At 32.6% G+C, this 24,110-nt stretch overlaps 7 protein-coding genes across 12 annotated transcripts in view; 5 read left to right on the forward strand and 2 right to left on the reverse strand.

Annotated features, from left to right (window-relative positions):
- Positions 1-2,970: 2,970 nt before the first annotated feature.
- On the forward strand, positions 2,971-5,067 carry LOC116345908 (rhoGEF domain-containing protein gxcI-like). Its single transcript, XM_031775672.1, has 6 exons — positions 2,971-3,072; positions 3,165-3,409; positions 3,557-3,803; positions 3,912-4,516; positions 4,623-4,730; positions 4,806-5,067. The coding sequence occupies exons 1-6, from the start codon at positions 3,064-3,066 to the stop codon at positions 4,879-4,881; spliced, it is 1,290 nt and encodes a 429-aa protein (XP_031631532.1). The 5' UTR covers positions 2,971-3,063; the 3' UTR covers positions 4,882-5,067.
- A 1,047-nt stretch (positions 5,068-6,114) lies between these two features.
- On the forward strand, positions 6,115-8,565 carry LOC116345712 (protein arginine N-methyltransferase 5-like). The gene is made up of 6 exons (XM_031775343.1): positions 6,115-6,634; positions 6,714-7,146; positions 7,214-7,379; positions 7,444-7,606; positions 7,664-7,750; positions 7,821-8,565. The coding sequence occupies exons 1-6, from the start codon at positions 6,220-6,222 to the stop codon at positions 8,426-8,428; spliced, it is 1,872 nt and encodes a 623-aa protein (XP_031631203.1). The 5' UTR covers positions 6,115-6,219; the 3' UTR covers positions 8,429-8,565.
- Positions 8,566-8,780: 215 nt separating this feature from the next.
- LOC116345732 (coiled-coil domain-containing protein 93) lies at positions 8,781-11,622 on the forward strand. Of its 2 annotated transcripts, none has more exons than XM_031775376.1 (10): positions 8,781-8,941; positions 9,142-9,350; positions 9,458-9,587; positions 9,665-10,006; positions 10,063-10,107; positions 10,184-10,488; positions 10,552-10,659; positions 10,831-11,036; positions 11,101-11,221; positions 11,299-11,622. In XM_031775376.1, the coding sequence occupies exons 1-10, from the start codon at positions 8,786-8,788 to the stop codon at positions 11,573-11,575; spliced, it is 1,899 nt and encodes a 632-aa protein (XP_031631236.1). In that variant the 5' UTR covers positions 8,781-8,785; the 3' UTR covers positions 11,576-11,622. The 2 variants fall into 2 exon arrangements, with proteins under 2 accessions (XP_031631236.1, XP_031631237.1); XM_031775377.1 differs by having other exon boundaries at positions 10,078-10,107.
- An 80-nt stretch (positions 11,623-11,702) lies between these two features.
- LOC116345720 (U3 small nucleolar RNA-associated protein 18 homolog) lies at positions 11,703-13,413 on the reverse strand. Its single transcript, XM_031775353.1, has one exon. It carries the CDS (start codon positions 13,310-13,312, stop codon positions 11,771-11,773), a length of 1,542 nt encoding a protein of 513 aa, XP_031631213.1. The 5' UTR covers positions 13,313-13,413; the 3' UTR covers positions 11,703-11,770.
- Positions 13,414-16,335: 2,922 nt separating this feature from the next.
- Positions 16,336-17,607, forward strand: LOC116345749 (histone H1-like). Its single transcript, XM_031775401.1, has 2 exons — positions 16,336-17,098; positions 17,172-17,607. The coding sequence occupies exon 1, from the start codon at positions 16,438-16,440 to the stop codon at positions 17,062-17,064; it is 627 nt and encodes a 208-aa protein (XP_031631261.1). The 5' UTR covers positions 16,336-16,437; the 3' UTR covers positions 17,065-17,098; positions 17,172-17,607.
- A 739-nt stretch (positions 17,608-18,346) lies between these two features.
- LOC116345614 (autophagy-related protein 16) overlaps positions 18,347-24,110 on the forward strand; it is a 58,624-nt gene continuing 52,860 nt past the window's right edge. For 3 of the 5 annotated variants that reach the window (XR_004201523.1, XM_031775090.1, XM_031775093.1), the window contains exons 1-7: positions 18,347-18,545; positions 18,860-19,133; positions 19,197-19,359; positions 19,444-19,532; positions 20,397-20,607; positions 20,674-20,779; positions 20,844-20,986. Coding sequence is in view for 4 of the 5 variants with exons in the window: in XM_031775090.1 (XP_031630950.1) it covers positions 18,446-18,545; positions 18,860-19,133; positions 19,197-19,359; positions 19,444-19,532; positions 20,397-20,607; positions 20,674-20,779; positions 20,844-20,986 (1,086 nt within the window). In the remaining variant the exon portion in view is untranslated. The remainder of the gene's footprint in view (positions 18,546-18,859; positions 19,134-19,196; positions 19,360-19,443; positions 19,533-20,396; positions 20,608-20,673; positions 20,780-20,843; positions 20,987-24,110) is intronic. The other 2 variants (XM_031775091.1, XM_031775094.1) reach the window with 1 other exon arrangement.
- Positions 21,993-24,110, reverse strand: part of LOC116345613 — a 90,840-nt gene continuing 88,722 nt past the window's right edge. Inside the window, exons 11-12 of the mRNA XM_031775089.1 lie at positions 23,862-24,041; positions 21,993-23,745 (exon numbers count right to left, since the gene is read on the reverse strand). Coding sequence (XP_031630949.1) covers positions 23,522-23,745; positions 23,862-24,041 — 404 coding nt within the window. The 3' untranslated portion in view covers positions 21,993-23,521. The remainder of the gene's footprint in view (positions 23,746-23,861; positions 24,042-24,110) is intronic.

Consider the following 24,110-nt stretch of genomic DNA (forward strand, 5'->3'; position numbering starts at 1 on the left):
AATAAATGAATTCACCTTCAACAAAAAAAAAATTGGCTCATCAAAATTTCACTTTAACATAAATTCCGATATAAATTGAAACGATCGTTCAGTTATCATTCTTTAAACCACTTCGAAAATAAAATGAACTTTATATAAATGTATTGTTCTATATTATTCCAGTATAATCCATAGTTATTAAATTTATCACATAAAATAATTGACGAATTTTGTTTTCATTTTCGTTTAAAATCGATTTAGAATTTAAAAAAACTTCATATTACAAATTCGTATTAGAAACGAATATTCGTTGTGTTCATTTCACGTACACGCACAAAATGTCCCGAAACTAATTGAACGTGTAATCTGTGGCTCTGCTACCGTTCGACTAAATTTAAATTCGTCCAACATAACTGTTTAAATGTGCCGACTCAAATAATTTTCAGAAATATTGTCGGAAAATTGCTGAATTTCGATGGTTGCTGACAAGATTTTTCCATTGCGCATGCTTTTTGCACGCCAATATCGACCCCTTTCGATATATACATATTATATGTAACCAGTTGAAAACACACGACACACTGTGTGTAGACGGAAAATGCTTTGAATCACAGTGCATTCAGCAAAATAAAAAGATGATGACAATTGTTGAATTTATTCTACTTAGATATGATGTGGGAGCCTGTTGATATCACACAAACCGCTATTATCTGAATTTATGTTGTATTTTCTCTCCTTCAATAGTAAACTTAATTCAATTACGTGTTATGAAAAGCATTCAATTTGTTTCATCAATGTGCTTTTCTAAAACGTATAATACATTGAATGGGACTAAGAAAAACTACTCCTATTTATCAAATGTTATGTGCCATAGCATTTTAGAACGATTAACATGAAAAATGAAATAGTTTTGCTAAACCGGTGAGTTATGCATTGTGTACGATTCTTTCTGATTGAAGAATTACATTTGGTTGAACACAAATATGACAACAAAGTTATTTATAGATGTTCTTATATATGCCATTAAAAAAAGAATAAATTTGACATTTGTCTAACCTATTTCTCATTATAATAAAAACCAATTCAATTTGAAGACGAACAAAAAACAACAAGGGAATAACTTTGATTCAAAATCAAACGAAAAGGATCGTTTTTTTTTCTCTGTCGTTCAAATAGAAAATGTTAAAAATTCTCATATAGTCACACTGAATAATATTATAATTCTTTGTTCCTCAAAGAGTGTGCTGCACGTGTAAATTTTTTTGCGTTAATACAGTCTTGAAGATTAAAAAACAATATTGCATGGGAGGTTCTTATCGCACATTTTTTTTGTAATTTCTTTGAAGACATTGGTATAGCTCGAATAAGCCACTTTCTGTAGAATAAATATCGTTGGTAATCATACGGCTAGAATAGACAATGAAAATGTTGAACGAATCAGTTAATATTAAATAAAAAAAAACCAAAGCACTTGTGTTTCGTGTGCCAATTCATTTCCAATTTTGGTAGACACGAAAAGTAACTTGAATAGCTTGTGACGTATTAAAATTGGCCTATCTGTGTTTTTTTCCATTCATTTACTCTTTTTTTGTGCTCCTCCGACGTACATTGTCCACAGCATGTCATTTATTTTAATAGAAAAAAAGGAGAAACCAATGAGCTGGGATTAATTATCGTAAAACGCACGAAAATGTCAATCAAATCAAGAACGAGGAAAGCTAAAGGCAAAATAGAAAACTGAGTAATAAAACAGTGAAAATGGAAATTGAAACAAAAATAAACAGATGCTGAAAACAGAAAATTCAACATATAAACTAAGTGAGACCGGTGCTGTTGTTGTTTACATTCTTCAATTAATTTTCTGGCACAAAACTGAGATTTGTTTGGGGTGGGAGTGTTTTATGCTTAATTCGAAAACAGTATACATCGTTTCCGTAGTACGAATTGTTAACAAACCAGCTGGTTATTTAGATTAAAGATTTTTGCCATTTAATCGACTAATTTTCTCGTATTCGTATCGTAGCATCATTTTTCAAGATTATACCGAACCGATCCATGTTCAAGTTCCATGCCAAATGACCGACGTTACATTATTTTCGATAAGATAGCAAAGTGGTCGTTCACATGCCGTTTTCATTCAATATTCTGCATTTTCTGTTAGCTTTGTGTTCATTTTTAGTTTAAAGTGTTTGCAATGCTCAACAGATTTCCACGTTCGATTTGATGAACGTGGTGTTTTAATACACTTCATATGAGTATACACGCACTTTGCATTTACAAATTATATTATCAATTTGAATATGAATGGAAAATTATGTTTTTGTATACTTTCTGTCTACATGATGTGTTTAAAATGTTTTTTTTGCACATTTCACTTCATTGTCAGTTTGCGCCAACGTATTGTTTTTGCTATCTGAAGCGTTCAACAATGCAATGTACTCGCTATAGATTCGTTGTATGTTACTTGCCGCAAAAATCATAAACCGATAAAGTGAACCACATCAAAAAAAGCTCCACACACAATGTATATGGTGTTCAAGCAGCATAAGTATTGTATAATGTTCAAGAGAACTGCAGTATTAAAGCATCACATTAATTATTATAACAATAACAAATAACTTTTTTGTCTTAACGCCTCTATGCCATACGAAGATGCTTGAAGTTTATTGTGTGTTTTTCTCTCTCTGTGTCTTTCTCTCACTCTCTCACTTTCTATCTTTGCTTCGGTTGTCAACGCGATTTAGTGATTAACAATTGCAAATTATGTGAAGCATACATCAGACTGGCATAAATTGTTCCACATTCGATCGTGTTGTTTTCTTATTTGTTTTGCTATTTCTCATCCGGGTTGTCGCAATTTTTTCATATATAAATATTTGAGTTTCAAGAAGTCAATTTCAGTTTGTCGCCTGCGTTTGATGATGGCATTTTAATTCATTTATACATATACATATTTGATTCAAGTGCGCATTTGTACATAAATTGCCGTGGCTGTCATTTGGTCGTTATAGTGTTGTTCCTTTTCTATATTAAAAGTGCTTGCGGTCAATTGTAATTATTCGAAAATTCTAGAATATTAAAGAAATGCGACTGGTTTGTTTTCCTTATTTTTGGTGAATTATTTTAACATATTGTATCGAATCAAGAGTCAGATCAAATGAAATTACTCAATTTCGTATAATTAGATTGGATCAATTACTGTGGTGCTTCCAGCTATTTATTTATTCATTGGATATACAAATGGCATCAGTGTGCATGAGGATGAAAATGAAACGCCAACCACACAAATTGCTGTGTTGACAACTGCGATTAATCCATCCGATAAGCTATCAAATATAACATCAAGAAATATGCATACACAAAACTCAACGTCTCATGGACATTCAATCATAAAATCGTCAACTTTAATGAGAAATTCGACGAAAATACGGTATGGTCTTCAATTTGAATTATTGGATTTCGTTTTTTTTTTTGTTGAATTATTGGATTTCGTGTCTTATTAATATGAATATTATTCATTTTATTATCATTTTTATTGAATTTAATAACTTCCCATTCGAAATGATGGGAAATATAGTGATGTTGCAAATATGCGAAATATCACTGCAGCGAATCCATGGCCAAATATATCTACCGTTAATGAAACGAATAATATCGGTATCGATGGACAACATCATCTACTGTCGAATATCGATTCGAAAAATTGGCAAACACCAACAATGAAATATGAAACGTCGAACATATTCATTCCATCGCCTGAATTGATTGTCGATACAAGTCAATCGTCGGAATCTACCGAAAATAATCATCGTTACGTAGTTCCTGTAAGTAAAAGAATAAAAAGTTATTATTGTCGAGTGAAAGAAGTATTTATTCCAAAAAAAAAAAAAATCATGTAATAATAATAATTTGATATCATTGTGTTGCAAAAGTTTCCTCTATACAACAACAAAAACAGCAACCATTCAAAGTCACGCAGTAATTTACCGACGAATGTAAGTCAAGACAGTGCAAATAATTATGCAAAGTTCACCATCGATGGTGTCGCACAAAATACATTGTCAACAATACCAGCTGATGGTGGTAGTGGTTCGGTGCTCAACGAAAACGATAAATTACCATGGCCGTATGAGAATGCCGCAAGGGAATTTAAGTGGAAAACAATAAAACCAACCAAACCTGTAACCGTTTTATTCAAAAGAAATTATGTCAACTTAAATCATACGGATGATAAGAATGTTAAAGTTTTGCCACGTAACACTGTTAACACTGAAACGACACAATCCAGCACATCTATTTTATCAACAAATACATACCCATCGCTGGCTACAGCCACTTTACCCGCATACCATCCATATACATTTGAAAATATTCATACATCTTTGCCCTCATCTGAATTTCCCACATATCAACCTGAAATACATGAAAATCATGATGCTTTAACACAACCAATCGAACAACAAAACGAAACAAACAAATTTGATGAAAATTACGATGCCAAAGACAATATTGTACCCGTTCAACGAATTAATAAAGAGTACGAATGAATTTAACCAATTCCACACATAACATCACATACACACCGAATATATTGAAATTAAATTTACAAAAACAAAATTGAACATTTTATACTTCAATTCTAGAATTCTTTGGCATACGGCACTTAAGTGGATGGCAACAGCCATTCCAATTGGCTTGGTAATATCAGCATTAGTGCCAAATGTGGTTGTGGTGAACACAAATTCCACATCGTAAGTATTTGCTTGTTTTGAATTCAAATTTAGTTTCGTTCCGAAATGCAAATTGTTTTCTTCTCATTGTACAAGACCATACTCAACAACCATTTATCCTACACCGTATCACCTGAAAACAACACCAAAAACAACTATTTATTCGGCTTAAAATCGATACGAGCAATTAACACATGAAAGATAAAATCATTCGACGTTCGTGGTGAAATCGAAACAACTCCAAAGAAATAAACAGTCATTCAGGAGCAAACTTTTGTGAAAATCACAATTTAGGTGAACCGGAAATTCTAGCGGATGATAAAATGAACAAAATGCAACCAAATCGGCGCACATGTTTTATGAAGCACTAAATGAGCATGTAACTTTTGTTCGAAAAAATAAAAAACCAAACAAAAAAAATACCATTGTTCTTTTCTTGCAAATTATACTCTATTGAATTCCAACCCTGTCAATTCAAGGTATTATTACTTTCGTCATTATCATTACATTCGACATCAGGCGAACATGTTGGACATCGCTGTTTTGATTCTCCGTTGCGATCGTTTGATTCTTTTGATGTTGATAATGAATCTTTGTTCAAACTTTATCCAAACAAAAGTAATACAAAAAAAATGTTAATAATTCATTGACAAATATCAATTTTGCGTTACAGTAAAACTTTCAAATTCTTATACGGCTGCTTATATTGCGTCAATACAGCTTGAATATGGTAGATTGATAAGGTTTTATTGTTTTTAAATGAGTCGTTTGTATTTTGCCATTGTGCCAATAAATATTTCGGACCGTTTTTCAGGTGACAATATTTTATGAAGTCCTTAAAAAAATATTGCGCATGAAATTGAAGTTTTGAATCATTTGATTGTTTGTATATAGTTTGGATGTTGTTGCTATTTTAACGTTTTCGGTTTTTCTGTTTTCTTCTGAACATTTAATAGATATTTTTATTATAAAAATCCGAATAAAAATCACTTGAAGTATGCTGTTTTGAACGCATAAGAGTAACTGCGACCATTTTCAATGCTTCTTATAATAACATATTTGAGAAAAAAATGTTTATATATTTATTTTGCATATTTTCCAGACATCCAAACGGTTTTTTTTTTAATGTGGTCTTCTGTAGACCACAATAAAGCGTTCCATTATATTTGATGCTTGTGAAATTCATATAAAAAAATGTTATGTTTAAGCGTAAGCAACAGAACATTGTTTTATTCAGCATCGACCGGAATCGTCGTTTTCAAACAAATTTCAGTTGGTAAAAAATGTGTAAACAAAAAACGCCGACTCTTTAAACTCAACACACCGAAACGCACACAAATAAACTGTGCTGTATGTTGATACCGCATTGTATTTGTCATTGGTTGACAGTGTGCAAAATGTGAGGTTATAGTTTAGTTTACTCTGTGATTCGTTTAGTTAAACAACATTTTCTAATTAATACTAGGCTGAATATTTGTTATTTTTTTTGTTATTTTGAAAGCGGCATAAAATGGATGATAAAACGGATAAAATACCAATTTTTTTGTACAGAGAGTTTGTGGCCGATTTAACAAAAGCAATTGAATTTTCGGAGCAAAAAAGATGTAACTCTCTAATTACATCCATTACAAATCCAAATTTTCGGCGTGAATTCAGCAAGAGCCCGGTGCGAGAGAATCATTTTCGCTTTACACGATCCGAATTATTGTTGGAGCCAGCAAAATGGCATACACAAGTGGTGGCTAAATTATCCAATTGGATTGACTGTGATTCGACCGATGAAAATGTTCGAAAATTTAGTGAAGCAACGCTTAAACAGGAAATTGCATTTGCACAACATGTTGCCGGTCATGGGCAAATTCTTATCAAGGTTCGCAGTAGAAATACATCAAATTTAGCACGGACGATTTGTTCAGAGCTCACAGGTATGCAACGCAAAACCCCGTTGACAAAATTCACTCATAAAATTGTGGTTAAATTGTGTGCATTTGTATCTATTTGTAGCCGGTTCATTGCTCGTCGAAATGCCAATGGTCGACTATGAGAATCGTTGGAAAGATATTGGTAATGAAGAGCTCAAATCGACTGATACATGGCATTGGTGGAATGCATTTCGTTCGTATTCCGATTATAATTCACGATATCAATTGGCACTTGAGCTAACGTCAGATTTACCAACACAGGATGTCATCTTACGTTGGTTAGGCGAAACAATTGATGTGCTGATCGTTCCAATCGATTTGTTTATCAACAATCGAAACAATTTTCCGGTTCTTCCGTACAGTCATAAGTTAGTTACATTGAAATTTTTGGCTATGACAAATTGTAAACTAGCACTGAAAGCGCCCGATGATGATAGCCGAAATATTGATAATTATGTTAGCTTCCTGCGATATTTGTACAAGGAAAATGCGAAACGAAATGATCCAATGACTGGGTAAGCGATCCATATATTTTAAATGTGATTGTAATACGCTAATTATTGAATTGAAATTTGTTCGTAGCTATGATGACCTATTAGAGATTCCATTGCAACCATTATACGATAATTTGGATTCGTATACCTACGAAGTGTTTGAAAAAGATCCAATTAAGTATATATTTTATCAAAGAGCTATCGAACAGGCATTGATGGATAAAATCTCGGACGAAGAAGCAGACATAAAAACGGTAAATCAATCAACAATCATTGATTATGCTTCATTTAAATATCATCATTTATCTCGAATGTCAGGCAATTGTGATGGTGGTTGGTGCTGGTCGTGGACCACTGGTTCGTTCTGCATTCAATGCGTCAGCCAATGTGAATCGAAAGATCAAAATGTATGTCATTGAAAAGAATCCAAATGCAATTGTTACACTGACCGCGCTGCAAGAGGAATTATGGAAAAACAAAGGTAGACACATATAAATTATTTATCATTTAAATGTATTTGATTTACATCTCCATGCAGACATGACCATTATTTCGACTGATATGAGATATTTTGAGCCATCAGAGAAGGTTGATATTCTGGTATCGGAATTGCTCGGATCGTTCGGTAAATAAATAACTATTTAGTTTTTATTTAAAATGTTAACGAATTAACATCTATTTTCGCATCGTATTAGGTGATAATGAACTGTCGCCAGAATGTTTGGATGGAGCTCAGAAGCATTTAAAAGAAGATGGCATAAGCATTCCATGTCAATCAACTTCATACATAAATCCAGTGATGGCACCGAAATTGTGTAGCATAATACGCGAAGTTCGTGGTCATATGCGACGCGGCAAACCGAATACATATGAAAAACAAGCAGAAAGTCCGTACGTTGTATATTTGAAAAATGTGTATCATATCACCAAACCGCAGCCAGTGTTTACATTTGTTCATCCGAACAACGATGAGGTGATTGATAATTCACGTTTCATTAAAATGGAATTTGATGTTGCACACGATTGTGTGTTGACCGGTTTTGCTGGATACTTTGACACCATTTTATACAAAGACATCAAATTGAGTATTCATCCTGAAGAGCATACACGAGGGCTCATATCATGGTTTTCATTGTACTTCCCGTTGACCGAACCACAACAATTGCGTGCCGGCGATAAGATCAAACTTAACTTCTGGAGATGCATATCAAATCGCAAAGTATGGTATGAATGGAGCACAACCTCGCCCACAGTCACTCACGTGCACAATCTGAAAGGTTGGGCCTTTCCCATATATAAATGATGATGATAATGTTAACTATTTACTGTTACCTCTTGTCATAAAAATTATTATCGATTCATTGATAATAATCATCGTTCATCTTGTCAATGTTTAAAAAGAAAAAAAAAGAAGCAAATGTTATGAAACTAAAATAAACAGACACACTTTTCATGTTAAAAAAATATAAACCAATTGGATTTTTTTTTAAATATTCTTTGCCAATATGCTATCATATACGAATTGACATTGCAGCGCCATCGGGCGGACGATGGTACATATTAAAACATGAATCAATTGAACACAGCGAAATTGAAAAAGTCACCAATCATTTCGCCACAATGGTTTTTTATTTATGAGGCTTCAAAATGTCAAATATACATGACATTATTATTAGTTTACTTTCGTGAGAGTATAAATAGATTTTTTTTTGTTTTGAAAATCAATGGAACAATGAGTTCCAGAGATTGTTTTTCAAAAGTCTTGCCCAACATAAAATTGGCAACACGCTTCGATGCTGATGGCAAAGAAGTTCAGGTAAACATGTCAATAGCATTTGTAAAAGAATGGGCCATAGTATTTCTCTTGCATTTAGAAGCAAAAGAATATACGAATCGTTTACTTTTAAGTGATTACTGTCAGGTGCTATCAGAAGGTGCAGAGCACTTTCGATTTTGTGATAAAAAAGAGAGAGAGATAGAAGTGACGATTAGTTATCATGAAAATGTTGATTTCAGGTGGAACAACGTGAAGACGAAGAGCAAAATGTAAAACAACAAGATATATTCGATATTCTAGTCGCGGCTGGTTATTTTCGGGCGAGAATCAAAGGATTATCTGCTTTCGATAAAATTGTGGGCGGAATGACATGGTGCATCAGTGCATGTGATTATGATGTTGATGTCGATTTATTATTCCACGAAAATCTCACCATCGGTCAAAAAATGTAATTGAAAATCGAATGCAATAGGAAAAAAGAAGACACATTTGTCGCTTTAAAAAATGACTTTCACACCTTATTAATGTTTAATTGTATGTTATCCATTTCTACAGCACACTAACGGAGAAAATCGTTGCTGCTTTACCGAAAATGAAGTGCCCATATTTAATAGAACCTCATCAAATCCAAGGATTAGATTTTATTAATATTTTCCCTGTGATACAGTGGCTTGTCAAGCGTTCGGTAAATAATACACACAAATCTGTTTTTAAAAAAATGATATAAATAACAAATGGCTGTTTTTTGGATTGCAACATTAGGTTGAAAATCGAGCTGAAAAGGCGGCCAAATTGAATGCTTTTGCGGTGGGTCAATTTCATAATTATTTTTCATTGAAATCAGAACAAGAACAGAAGCAAAAGTTCTTGAATGCAACGGAACGAGTAAAAGAAATTCAAAACATCTATCGACCACATCGAAAGTATAAACGAAAAGATGCCGGTTCGGAAGATGAACAAACTCGTATACGTATCACATTGCTTGAATATGGTAACAAAGGCAAAGACATCTTACCGCAACATCTCAAAACTGATGGTGGTATAAAGTCAACATCAAATGCCACTTCAAAGCCAAACAGCGACGACAATACAGGAATCGATTCGGTTTGTAGTTCGATTAATTTTATTTTATGTTTGTTTCATATCTAACATTTTTGCAGATTGATGTTGATCAGCTTTTAAAAACACTTTATGTAGCCAATGAGGTAAACAATCGCCAATTGGCCAATGTGTGTTGCTCGAATATATTTAATTTAATTTTTATTTTTATCTTTGCCACAGGATCATGCTATTATCCAATTTAATGATGCTGATAAAAAGAATCTTCTTAAAAATCTCGCCGAATTGAAAAACGAAATGTCGATTGATACAAAACAACTTTCCGAACAAAATACAATTAAAACATTATTAGCAACGAAAGCGATTTTAGATAAGAAATTGCAACAAATTCAAGAGGATAATCGAAATCTGGAAACCGGTCTAAAGGATGAAAAACAAAATCTCAATAAAGTTCGCAACGAAGTTGACATAATTCAAGAGGAAATACGCCATTTAGATGCGATTGAAATTAAGGCCACCGACAAAATGTACGGAATATTTATTTTCTTTTGCTAAAATATAAAGTAAATGTCTTTAAATTATTTTTGCAGGCAATTGGTTCGCGGTATGTTAGAAGAAAAAGAAGAGCTTCGTCAAAAAGAAATTCAATTCAAAGATCATTGTAAAAAGGAGTTGACTAGACTACAAAAGGAATTACAGTAAGTTATTAATTTGGTGTTCTTTTTTTTCGATTAATCTTCTACTGCCTAACACCTATTTAAAAAAAAATCCCAGTTTTTCTCCAAAATAAATAAATTTTTTCATGAATTGAAAACCTTGAGCTATTTTTCAATTTATGAATATATTTTTGTAATTAAATGCCATTTCAGTGATGCTGAGCTTCCCACTCCGGAAGAGGACTTGCATCATATGCAAGATACAATGGAAAAAGAAAAAGAACGCTTACATTTAATTCGACGGCAATTGGCGAAGAAAAATCGTGCCATCGTATCCATAGAACGTAAATTAGACAACATTCCAGACCGAACTGAATTGGCTCAATATCAGCGCAGATTTATCGAATTATACAGTCAAGGTGTGTTTTTTTTTGATTGCGCGTTAATATTTCACATAATTAAAATGATTGAATCAATTCACAGTGAGTGCCAAACATCGTGAAACGAAGCAGTACTTTACCTTATATAATACTCTGAACGATACAAAACAGTATCTAACAAAGGAATTGCAGTTGCTCAATTCAATTTTTGAAAACTATGCTGAGTAGGTTTATTGTTCTTTTTTTACATTTTAATTTCAAGCCTTCGACGAAATAAAATATTATCTTGTTCGATTTACAGGGGGATGTCAAACATGCACGCCAAGGAACAATTTGTTCTTCAACTGGAGCAAATAGTAGACGGTGTTGGTCAAACAAAATTAAAAATAAAGAACAAACTCGAAAGCGAAAAAGCAAAACGAGACGATTTAAATGAAAAACTGAGTGCATTGGTTGAACAACAACGAAAATATGCCGTTGTATTGAAACAGTTTACAAAAGATTGCGAACGAAATGAGCACTTAGTAAAACAATTGAAAGCGCTGCAGGCAGCGGCCAAATTGAAAGAGAATAAATAAATGTCTTTAAAGAAATGTTATATATATATAAATCTGAAATAAAATCAAATAGGTATTTTTAGTTTGCAAATAAAACCAAAACTACTAGCAAATGATAAATTTGAATTTGTTTATTGTTTTCCTTTTTTTTATTGAATATTTTGTTGACTTTTCGCATGTGCATAACAAATAAAATTCGAGAAAAAAAAATATTATTCAAAAGTTATTGAAATGTTTCAGTCGATACATGGGAACCTGTTTGTCGCCATTTCCAATGGCAAAATATCCGCTTTGTGGTGAAAATTGTATGACATTGGGTTTGCCGATGTTTGAATTTGTCGCTGGAAAATTATGAAAGACCGTTCCACTTGGAAAATGTACTATTCGAACAGCATCTTCGACGTCTTTTGATGCGATTGCAAGCAATTCCGATGTATGATTAAATGTTGTACTTGAAATGGCTGTCGTTAAATTTAGAATGGTCTTTTGAGGGTGTGGATATTTTTGATGCAGCACATCATTATAGTTGTATACATTAACAACGCCCTGTTGACTTGATGCGGCCACCATTTGTCCATTTGGACTAATCGATATGGTTGATCCATTGATGCAGCCATCATCGATAAAACGATGCGTGAATCGTTGTTCACCAATATCAAAAATATTCACTTCATTATCCACACCATGCGTAAATAAGTATTTTGAATTCATTGAAAATGTTAATGCGGTTGCATCATGTTCCTGTTTTAATGTGCACAGCAATTCAAATGTGTTTGCAAATAACAAATGTATTTCACCAAAACGTCCAATAACACCAACATATTTACCGCACGGTGAAACCTCAAAATTGTGCATTTTTGTTATTGTTTTTGGTAAAAAGATGCGTTGCGTTTGGCCACTCAGCAAATCATATGTGTAGAAGTATTTTTGTGAACCGCCAAAAATGGCTTGGCTGCCATCCTTTGAAAGACGACAACAGCGAATTGGAAAATTTTTAAATGCCATACTGTGAAGTTTATCATTTTTCTTGCCATCAATTGAATAAATTGTTGCAATTCCTTTTGTACCGGACACCAATCCAACCGATGAGCCCGGATGAAATGTGACACTGGTTATTGATGGACCCTCTGCATAACTTTCACGATTTAAATCTTTTAATTTTTTAAACTGCAATTGGCCACTTATCAAATGTGCACTTTTTGTTTGCGCTATATGACCGACCGTACGTAGAATTTCATCATCAGAATCATCGTCATCGCCGCCCTTATTTTTGCGATTCAAATCGGCCCAAGCAGGTGTGCCAAGTATACGTTGGAATTTATTTTCCAATTGCTTTTTATACACCTCTTTTTGTGTGACCTCACATTTGTAATTGTCAATTCTGGTAACTACATCGGTGCCTTCGTCGTCATCATCATTCCAAACTGGCTTTCTCTTTTTATCTGATTTCTTCTTCTTCTTTACACCATCGGCCAATATTTCAAGATTTTTTAGGTAATTGTTTTTATTACCAAAAATGTCTTCTTTCAATTGTTGCTCTTTCAATTTGCCCAGTTTACGTTGTTCCTTAGCCGATAATTTCATCGATTTACTATCGATCTCTGGCTTCGTTTCATTTTCTTCATCATTATGATTTTTGCCTTCGGTATCGTTTGGCTCTTGTTTCACAGCAACCGATGGTTTTTCATCGTCTACCGCTTCTTGATCATCAAAAAAATTTGAATAATCATGTTCACTACCACTTTCCGAATCAGACATTTCGATACGATTTTATTTAAATTGAAAATACTTTAACTAAAACAAGCAAATTGTTTCGATCCAACAACGAGTCTTTGTCGAACATGTGCGCTGTTATGACAGATATGAAAACACACACATACACATACTCACAAACATCCAACGACCTCTACCATCATTTAAACAAAATAAAGTGAACATCGGTTATAGTTGCGAAGAAAAATAAAAACAAGCGCCATTATTTGAATACTCGAATATTCATATTTATAATATTTATTTAATTCGATACACTAATCAAAGTACATGTCTACACAATTAATTTGCTTCATTTTTAATAATAAAATGGTCTATCTTAATTTGGTCTCTATGCTAATTTTTGGATTTGTAAAATCGACACGCGTGTTTGCATCCTTTGAACTGTATGAAAGAAAAGAAAAATGGAAATAAAAAAAACATTAGATTGAAAAAGATTTAAAATAAATGATTATTTAAAAAAAAATCAGGAATCGACAGAGTATGTTCGTTTGGCCTTTTTACAATTTTATCGTTATTTTCAGCAGATAAATAAAAGTATTTGCAAAATTATCCATTTTAATTACATTAACTCTGACGATAGACCATTTTCCTCGTATGTAAAACCGCAATATATTTAAAAAAAAGAAAAAGTGGAAATATGTGAAATCGCCATCTACTCAATAAAAACGTTTGAGAATAATTGATACTTACGCAAGTGTGATTGGTGCAAATATTTCGAAAAACGTCTGACTTTGTCATAATCAATATTTCACAAAAGTCCCAGCACATGGCACAATGATTATGGTCTTGGCAATTGGTGTCGATGACAGTATTATCTCTTTCGAATAAAAATCGCTCAAGGCATCCGGCTCGGCACTGATCAATTATTTGCGTGAATTCAATGTTTCGGCAGTCAGCTGATTTAATTCGAATTGCTAAAATCAACAAAATGACAAATATGGATTGTTTTTGGATGTTGTTTATTGTGCCGAACATTGTGAATCCGCTCATTTTTGTTGTTTTGTTATTAATATTGTCACCTTTGATAACTATATTTACTGTTTAAAACACTCTTGAATATGATTTATTTATCTCATAAAAGTTCGTATGAATTTAAATGTGAATTTATAAAATGCAGTGTGAATCCGTTTCAAAATGAATGAAATGAAAAATTTTGTGTTCGACAAATAATTTTAGTATCGCAGATAAGAATTTAGTTCCGAATGATTGAGATGATTTACTACAACTGACTCATATTCATTCATAAATTTCTATTTTGAGTATTTTAAGCGATTTCAATTTACAAATTTGGAAACATGTTCATTCATTATGTCAAACACACATACACACACACTGCTTCAATTACTATAATTCAGAGAAGGACAGATAGAGTTCATAAAATGGTTGAGATGAAGGGAAAAAATTTACATAGAACGGGAATATTCAGGTAAGCGTCAGTCCTTTTATATTCACTTTTACTGAAATGTTTTTATTATTTTTTGTCTATTGTTTCAAATGACAAGTATCCTCGCATTCGGTAGACGCGTTCATTTTCTTCCTCTTGCAAACACTTTAACCGAATTTCCTCTATTAGTTTTTTTTGTGGAACAAAAGGCAAAAACCTGATGAGGAAGCATCATCTTTTATTTTATTTTTTGTTTTATTACCTGCATTAATATGGGTGACAATTAAGAGAAGAAAGATGCATGCGTCATTCCATGCAGTACCTCTTCTTGTATATATATTCTCTTGTATTTTTTTATGATATCCCTAGTTTGAATCGTTTTTTTTTTTGTATTTATTTTTTTTTTCGTCTCGTTTGTTTTTGTTTCGTTTTTGACATTTCTTTTGTTGTCGTTAAACCTACAAATTGTAACTCGTGTCATACATAAGTACCACAGCGCGACATAATTCCTATTTAACATTTTTTTTTCATATTCATTATTTTTACAGTTAAAAGTGCACCGGAGTGTCTGACACGGTCTGTGCCGGATATTACATGCAAAGATCAATTATAAAGATGACAGAAACAGAATGTGAAATACTTTTGGTACGCACAAATTTGGCACAGGAAATGCAGAACTAATACGCTATAATTTGTTTTTGGATTTCCTCAGACAACAATAGACTACAATGTATAAACAAACGTATTTATTTTTTTGTTGTTGCTCTTGTTCCATGAGTATGTGTATGTATTGCTGGGGAAAATTAACTCTCACTTTCGGAAGTAAAACGGCATTGTCATTTTGCACCGAAAAAATTCCACATTTTAATAGCAAACCAAAGTTCAGTGCGGCTGAACGAATAAAAAAGGACGATAGGCAAAAGAAGTGTCCAAAGATGAATCCAATGCGGATATGGTTGTTGATAATTATCTTAACACTATTATGAAGGATTTTCAATCCACAGTGTTTTTTTAATATTTTTATCCAAACAATGACACAGAGTGTTTCGGAAGTGAAATCGCAAGTGATGCATTGAACCGCATCGGCATATAGAATAGATGGATATGACGCGTATTTTGAATAGTGTTATGTATCGCTGCGCTAATACAAACGGCACATTCTCACTGAACTTTTGACGGTTTTTCGTATTAATTCATAGTCAGATAATAATAAAAAAAATATTGAATATTTGAAATTAAGAAAAAGCGCAATATTTTTATTTCCAATGTGCGTGTTATTTTAAGTGTGTTGTTTTCAATTTGATGAAAAATAAACGGAATCACCGATAAAAATGAACATTTCGATGAATGCCCATAAATGTAATCGCCTTTATTTCAGTGATCAAAACAATTCGACACAAAAAATAAACGAGAAAATACTCACAATACTATCGGCGATGGCTTCAACAATCGGAATTTGAATTTTTCCATAAAACTTTACGAAAAGAATTAAATTATTCGGATAATTTTATAGTCGACGATATCAAAGCGGTGTTGTTAATTTTTATTGAGCATTTCCGTAAGGAATGGTCTCGTTTAATATACCAAATATACAAGAATGTACGCGCGTGTTAATAAAAAACAATAATTTTTCTGTTCTCGTGTTATTTTGCAAGTGCATTTCAGTGGATTGTTTGGATTGTCTGTCAGTGCAATAAAATTGAAGAAGAAAAAAAAACTCTTTGAAATGGCCGATATAGCCGAATCATCGTCACAGTCGCCAATTCCGATTGAAGAAGATGCAATACCATCGACACCAGCAAAAAAAGTGAAACTAAGCGGTGCAAAGAAACCAACATCCGAACTCGTTCTAAATGCAATTAAAACACTCGAAGATTGTAATGGTTCATCATTGCAGGCAATTAAAAAATTTATTGCAACAAATTATAAATTGGATACGGATAAAATGGCACCATTCATAAAAAAGTACATTAAAAATGCAGTTGGTGCGGGTAAATTGATACAAACAAAAGGAAAAGGGGCATCGGGTTCATTTAAACTACCAATAAATGTGGCAGCCAAATCAAGCAACAATGAGAAAAAGAAAAAAATTATCAAAATAAAGAAAAATAAGAAGGAAAAATTGTTAACAGCAATACAAACGGTGGCCGAAAATAAAAAGCATTCGTCGATGAAAAAAGGCACAAAAAAGTCAAAGGCATCAAAAAAATCGATGACACCAAAACAAAAGTCGACAAAGCAATCAGCGAAAGTGGTGTCAAAAAAAGTGAAAGCACCGAAAACAAAGAAGGCTCCATCTGTAAAGATGACCAATGCAGAAAAAAAAGCATCCAAAACCGCAAAATCAAATTAACCGAACAACGTTTTCAATCGGCAAAGCCTTAAATGTAACACATTTATTCAATTTTAAGAATATCTGCCATTTATAAACAATAGTTTTGAAGCACATTATTTTTTCAGTTCACATATCACACCAAATGTATTCAAAATAATAATGAGACATGGATAAAATGATATGGATAAATTATGAATTCACATTCAACCGGCGCCATCTTGGTTTAAATATTATTTTATTAATTTACATGTTTTGAAAATTACAATGCAACATAATCACTATTTCATTATACCTATTTATGACATAAGAAGAAACAAATGTAACGAAATATTCACCAATCACAATTGAAATAAATAAATTCTGATTTAAAATTAGAATTCCCCACCCATAAAAATACGATTGCTATGTTAGACCAGATATAGTTTAATTTTAAAATAAAATAAATATACAATTGCGTTATAAATCAGAGCAGTCTGATTAATCACAAGTGAAGTCAATGAGCGAAAGTTGATTTTCAAACGAAGAGCTGAGAAAAATAAAATCAAAATTTACTGCCAAAATGGGTAAAACTTCGAACAAAAAAAGAACAAAACACCAAAAACCGAAGAGCAAAAAGACAAAGGGAAAACATCACACATACTCGCGTTCAATTTACAAGCTACTAAAATCTATTTCACCCGAATTGACCATTAGTGTTAAAGCTATGAAAGTGATGAACTCATTCGTTGACGATCTACTTGGGCGTATTTGCAGCGAAGCATGTAATCTTGTTCACATTACCAACAAATCGAAAATGACTGAATATGATATCAAGGCAGCCACCAGACTGATTGTAAGAAATCCCGATCTATTGAAATTTGCACTCCAAATGGCAAATCGGACTATAAAGCTTGCGAATGAAAATAGCTAATTTACTCGAAATTAGACAAAGAAATACATTTAAAGACATTTTTTTCGTAAAAATTCATTGTAACTGTTGTTCAAAGTGGTAAAAAATGACCCGAAAATGAATTAATAAAAGTAAAGAAAATCTTATAACATTTTTAATGTTGTTTTATTGTTCATTTCATGGAATTCAAGCTTATTTCAGCTTAATCCGTTACTTCCAATGCATGATTAAACTTTCAATTGAGCACACACACACACGTATGTATACACACGCCATCTACTGGCCACCCTTCACCACTGTTCGACAGATTGTTTTTGTCATACGCAAATGTCATAATGATAATGCCCAATCGAATACAAAATAATACGAGTTAAAAGAGAGAGAGAAACAAAAACAACAAGAATCACTAGAGAAATCATAATAATTTTTTTGTTACATATTTTAAACAACAAAAAAGATATTCCAAACAATTTATTTAACAGTGGTAGTGAATAGTTTACAATATTTATTATGACGGCGGAAGAGATAAATTGGCGTGCATTAATTGTAAAAAATTTGATAGATCGAAATCGAAGGGAAACCAATTCATTCAACGAAATAATAACACAAAGTTTGTATTGCACATACCATCCCTAACCTTAATCACACTTTCAATTGTTTTTCTACTTAATTCAGCGTACAGAAATGTTTTGTTTTATTATTTTGACGTTAGAACACAATTGTCAAACATATATATATATATATATTCAAAGTGCCGCAGAAAAATAGAGAATAATTAAAATGAACCACTGTGTGTTTGTTATCATGTGCGTACGCGCGCAATGTTTTACCATTGTAATTTGAAGAATGTGTGCATGAAATATTTATGACATGTGTGTATGTGACATCATGCATTTATTTTATTATTTTATTTATGCTTTACAGATAATCGTTTACTTGACACAACCTACGAATTGAAATCGTTGAATTTAAAGTTGTCGGTGGAAAATGAGCAATTAAGATCGGGTAGCACAGCGCCGTCAAATGGTACGAGCGCAGCGTCAGCCGCAAAAATATCGCATCTGGAAAGTAAGCTGTTGGCACAACAAGAGCAACTCACTGACCTGCATAAACGAAAGGGTGAAAATGCACAAATGATTATCGATTTAAATTTAAAATTAGAAAAACAAAATAAATTATTGGGTGAACGAGAAGCCACGTAAGATAGATATATCGAATTTACATTGAACATATTAATCAACAATTGACATTTATTTTGTAGTATTGCTGATCACATAGCGGTGAAATCAAGTTTACGTGCCGAAGTTCTTATGCTAACGACTTCACTGCAAGAGCTCAAATCATTGAATTCCTGCTTACGAGATGAACATTGTGCACTGCAATTGGCTTTTGCATCACTCGAAGAAAAATTACGTAAAGTTCAGGTATGGATTGAAACATTTTTTTGGTTTCTGTGACTAAATTTGTTTTTAATCTCTGATTAAATGCATTTGAATTTATTTTGGTAGGATGAAAATCGAACACTGGTGGACCGTTTAATAAAATATAAAGCAAAAGATGCCGAAAAATTAAATGAAGAAAACGAAAGTTTTTTAAAGTAAGTAAGCACATCCGCCGAGTACTGTGCAAATGTTTACAGGTTGTTGTTCACTTGTTGGTTGCATGCAGAAAACCACATAATCATAAAAATTGTGACTGGTATCGATTTGATCGAACATTTTGCATGTTCTATCTATCTACCGCTTTGTTATGACAAGCGAAATTCTTTCATCTTCCGTCGGTCTCTATCTCATTTGACTCTCCGCTCTATATTTGGCCACCATTTGAATGCGCAGAATCAACAATAAATTAACATTCGCTTCAAACCGTTTGTTGATGAATGTCCCTCTGGTTTAAAATTATACGTCAACAGCCAAACCATAAATCTATGCGGAATAAATCACATTTGTCACGCACGCACATAAACAAAATCAAATCACATGTTTTGCTAAAACATAGATAGTTTGCAATGACTTAATTCGGTATGGAAAATTTGCGTAAAATATGTCATTTTCAATTTGTAAACAACACTGCGTACGCGAAGGTTAACTGCTTCACGCAAGCCCAAAATTGGTAAAATCACATGACGAATTGTACAAGTTCGAACGAACTCGTGATTTTAAATACTTATTTGAAATGTGAGAAAAAACCAAAAAAAAAAATCGGTCCTCTATACTTTACAAGGACTGTTAGCACACCGGTACAAATACTCAGTGGTCAGTGCACCTTTCATCAAACCGGTTGCAACAAACCGACCCTGTTTTATTTTGTACAAACAAACATTGCACTTTATAGAAGTGTGTGTGTGTGCGTGATATTTGTGGTAATGAATCTCATTTAATCACTTTATTTTCTGATACTAACTCATAAAATAGTCGATAAAATTGCGTTGAACAAAAATTTGCTATAACTAAACAAAAAGAATTGGTAAAACTTTGTTTAGAAAACGTTCGGATAAAATGCGTAAGGAATTGGAGGATGCAGCCCGTGAAGGTGTAAGCCGACGATCAAATAGTCCAGTGCCAGCTTTGCCTGATCTTGAACGAGCAGGAAGCCTGAGTGATTTGACTGGTAATGCAAAAGCAGCTGGTTTCTTTAGTGATGGTATACCGAAACGTATTCATCTGAAATTCGTAAGTTTTATTTTTGTCTCAAGTATTTACATATTTTGAGTTATCAAACCATGTGTCTGGTTTTAGGATGCGCATGATGGTGAGGTGAATGCAGTTCGATGGAGTCCTGTTGAACCGTTAGTTGCAACTGGTGGTGCTGATAGAAAAGTTAATTTATGGGACGTTGGCAAAGGTAGCGGTATCCATGAAATCATAAGTGATTGAATTTTAAATCAAAGAAATTGTTTGTGTCGTAGCCAAAATGGAGCCCCGAGGAATCCTCATTGGAAGTAATGCAGCTGTAAATTCGGTGGAGTTTGATTCAACCGGTTCTATGGTGTTGGCAACATCAAATGATTACGCGAGTAGAGTGTGGACTGTTTCCGATCAACGGCTCAGGGTAAGTTCCAAAGAATAAAAACTGAATGCGTGATGATTTTTTTTTTATTAATTTTTAATCTTTATTTTGTCTTTATTTGATTATAAATATTACTGGTTTACGGGTTTCTCTTTTTCGGTTTTCTCACATTTCAATTTTCGTTTTAATTTTATTTTTTGTATTTCAAAAAGAAAACGTTCCGAGTGAAAAAGAAACCGTTTACAAAAATCTAAAAATATAATCTATTCTTATACGTTAAGCAATATTCATTTTTAAATCAATTGTTATTGCTTGATGCTCTAAAATCTAGATTTTTTCTTGTTGTTTTTTTGTTCAATAAATAAAAAGTTAATTTTTTTGTTGTTGTTGCATTAAATTAACATTAGGTTGATGTTATATTGGCTAAAAGTATACTTGTGTTTATAAAAAAAAGTTCGTATGATCTGAAGTAATCTCGAAATGGTTGTCATTTTATGGAATTGAAAGAAATAGAACGAAATGTGTTCATTTCAACACCATTCAGAAGTAATTTAGTGTATTCGATTGAATTCTCGATGAGATTAGTCGATCGACGATTAAAAATTGAAAAAAATAAAAATATGTTTACTAAATTTTTACGTCTGTGCGTGTTGGTGCGGGAAAAGCATTTGCGTTAATTAATTGCTTGAAATAGTACCGCCACTTAAAATTTGCTATACACGCAAGACAAACTAAAAAAAATAGTTCAGTTCTTTCAATGAAATAAAAAAAATGTGTTTAAGACATCTGGATGCCTTACGCACGGTATTTCATCTCCCTAATTCTTACTACAGACAAAAAAATAAGAAGAAGAAGAAGTTTCAAACTGAAGTACAATAATAAATACTTATGAACTATATGACGAGCACCTTCAATATTCTGTGCAGTGGTGTAATGTATGTGTAATGTTGTGTGTGAGTGATTTAATGATCGCACATTTTAATTTATTTTTATTAGAATAATCTGTTAAATATTGCCATCAACAAAACTCTTTCACACTTGCATTTTCTTCTTTCATTCTTCGTTTCTCTTATATGTTCGTGCCACTCACTCACATTCCGGTCTCCTTTTACAAAAAAAAAAAACATAGGTGTCCACTTTAATTTCATTTTGAATATTTTTTTTCTTCTTCCTTCTTTTCTTCTTTTTCGCTCGCCCTCTTTATTTCTTAGAAAACACAAAATATATGTAGTGTTAAAATTGTGCCCATTATTAAATTGCCGGTTTTACTGTATTTCATGCCATCGTATTCTAATAAAATTGATTGAATGTGGTGACGCGAACATTTTGATAATATCATATTTAATTTCAATGAGTTTGTTTAATTGCTTGTTATTTGTTTGTTTTTGCGTGCATCTTTCAACGAAACATTTATTAAAACCGAAACTAAATGATGATGAATAATTTTGTTTGTGTTTTAAAAGAATGTTGCGGCCTCTTGAACATTGATGAAATACAATTTGTTTCATTCTATATTTTAAATGTTTTGTAGTGATTCTTATCGTCTATATGTCATTTGTTAATTTAAATAAATGTTTATACTGAGTGTTCAATGTGTGTGTGTTTGTGTGCCTGTTTATATGATAAAAGCTTAAAATTTGTGCAATTTTTATGCATAGTGGATATGAATTGGTTTTTTTCATTCTCTAAAAAATTGACTATGGAAGAGTGGCACAGCATTTTTAGTCTGTCTTAAATTTGCTGTATGATTGATTTGTAGCATATTTTTTTGTTCGTTCGTTATTTTAGTTTCACTGTTAATTACGTAGATTTGTATTAATGGTGTGCTTTTGTTGTGTACGTGTATGTGTTTTTATGTGAGATGAGTAATAATTTAATAATGTTTTGTGCCTTACATCTGGTCAGACTTTTTCCATCGACAGTGCTGAAAATAAAATACAGAAAGGCTCTAGCATATCTTCTCTACTTAAGAAAATCTGCGCCGAGTGGATTGAACTCAAAAAAATGTTGCTCGAGACTTGTATCATGCAATCGGCTCACGCTTCTTCTTTTTTTTCAATATGTTTTATGCACTAAACTATTATGATTTAATTAATTTCAAATATTAATAATCTATAAATAGTTTTCATTTCCATAATTGAGTCTGATCAATTTTTTTCTCTCTTGTCGATTGGTTTGAATAATAATAATAATTCTTCAAGAAAGAAAGAAAAAAAAAACACCAAGAATTTTACTTCTATGCTCTAAAGTAAAAAATAATATAGAATCAATTGAATTGCATAGTAAGCAATAAGTGGTTGCATTAATTGCGAGTGTTGACAATTTAAATACTAACAAAAATAATGAAATGTTGAAAAGAATCCAATAATAATTTGTTATTCTACGATGAATTATGTGTGTGTGTTTCGATACATTACATTGGGTGTTATGTTGGTTACTTTTTTTTCTCAGCCAACATTTTTCTCGCATTGATTTGATTTTATTGTTGTGTCGGTATAAATGTGTTTGTGTGTATGTATTTGTGTTCTAATCAAATTTAAAACTTATGTTCGATGATGGAATTTTGATGTGTCTGAATTAAAAGTGTCCATGTCGACTTCCCAACGTATGTTCATAATCATATAGTTTGCTAAGCGAATCTGTTCGGCTGCCGGGCAACGTTGATGTTTGCAATGATGGGCCGTACGATGATGAACAGCTATCAATGGAACGCATCTTTCGGCGTCGTTGATACAAGTACGTCCAAATGGCGATGACTGCCAATTGAGCTAACAAAAACACTGTACCGGCCACAATGATACCTTTTTGTTGTATACAAACGAAATTGAGACATTTTAGTGTTACACATTTGAAACAAAGAAAGAGTGTGCGGCAAATAATCAATCATATGTTTCATTTTTCAACCATATTGTCTTACCTAAGCCATTAACACAGAATGCAGCCGGATCGGTTGAAACGAATACAGTTTCGCTAGATGATCGTGATTTTTCAAGTGATGTTTGCTTATCGAAACCGAATTTGTCAGTGATTTGAATGGATTGCACTAATAACATGTCTTCACGGCTTGGTGTTTTTGTTTCACGCGTGAAACGAGATTCTGTAATATATATAAACGAATGATTAAGATTTATGATCAAATGTAAACATTGCATATGCGGCTTCGGAT

The sequence above is a fragment of the Contarinia nasturtii genome, unplaced genomic scaffold (assembly GCF_009176525.2).
Source record: "Contarinia nasturtii isolate CC-2019 unplaced genomic scaffold, AAFC_CNas_1.1 Cnas_scaffold_1371, whole genome shotgun sequence".
Taxonomy (NCBI): domain Eukaryota; kingdom Metazoa; phylum Arthropoda; class Insecta; order Diptera; family Cecidomyiidae; genus Contarinia; species Contarinia nasturtii.

Excerpts from the sequence above, each read along its gene's own strand:
- LOC116345732 (XM_031775376.1), top strand. The coding sequence starts at position 8,786 with ATGACATTATTATTAGTTTACTTTCGTGAGAGTATAAATAGATTTTTT. Across the intron at positions 8,942-9,141 it reads CTGATGGCAAAGAAGTTCAG|GTGGAACAACGTGAAGACGA; the intron begins GTAAACATGTCA and ends TGTTGATTTCAG. Across the intron at positions 9,588-9,664 it reads AGTGGCTTGTCAAGCGTTCG|GTTGAAAATCGAGCTGAAAA; the intron begins GTAAATAATACA and ends TTGCAACATTAG.
- LOC116345712 (XM_031775343.1), top strand. The coding sequence starts at position 6,220 with ATGGATGATAAAACGGATAAAATACCAATTTTTTTGTACAGAGAGTTT. Across the intron at positions 7,380-7,443 it reads AAGAAGCAGACATAAAAACG|GCAATTGTGATGGTGGTTGG; the intron begins GTAAATCAATCA and ends CTCGAATGTCAG. Across the intron at positions 7,607-7,663 it reads GGAATTATGGAAAAACAAAG|ACATGACCATTATTTCGACT; the intron begins GTAGACACATAT and ends ATCTCCATGCAG.
- LOC116345720 (XM_031775353.1), bottom strand. The coding sequence starts at position 13,312 with ATGTCTGATTCGGAAAGTGGTAGTGAACATGATTATTCAAATTTTTTT.
- LOC116345749 (XM_031775401.1), top strand. The coding sequence starts at position 16,438 with ATGGCCGATATAGCCGAATCATCGTCACAGTCGCCAATTCCGATTGAA.
- LOC116345908 (XM_031775672.1), top strand. Across the intron at positions 3,410-3,556 it reads AGAAATTCGACGAAAATACG|TGATGTTGCAAATATGCGAA; the intron begins GTATGGTCTTCA and ends TGGGAAATATAG. Across the intron at positions 4,517-4,622 it reads GTTCAACGAATTAATAAAGA|AATTCTTTGGCATACGGCAC; the intron begins GTACGAATGAAT and ends CTTCAATTCTAG.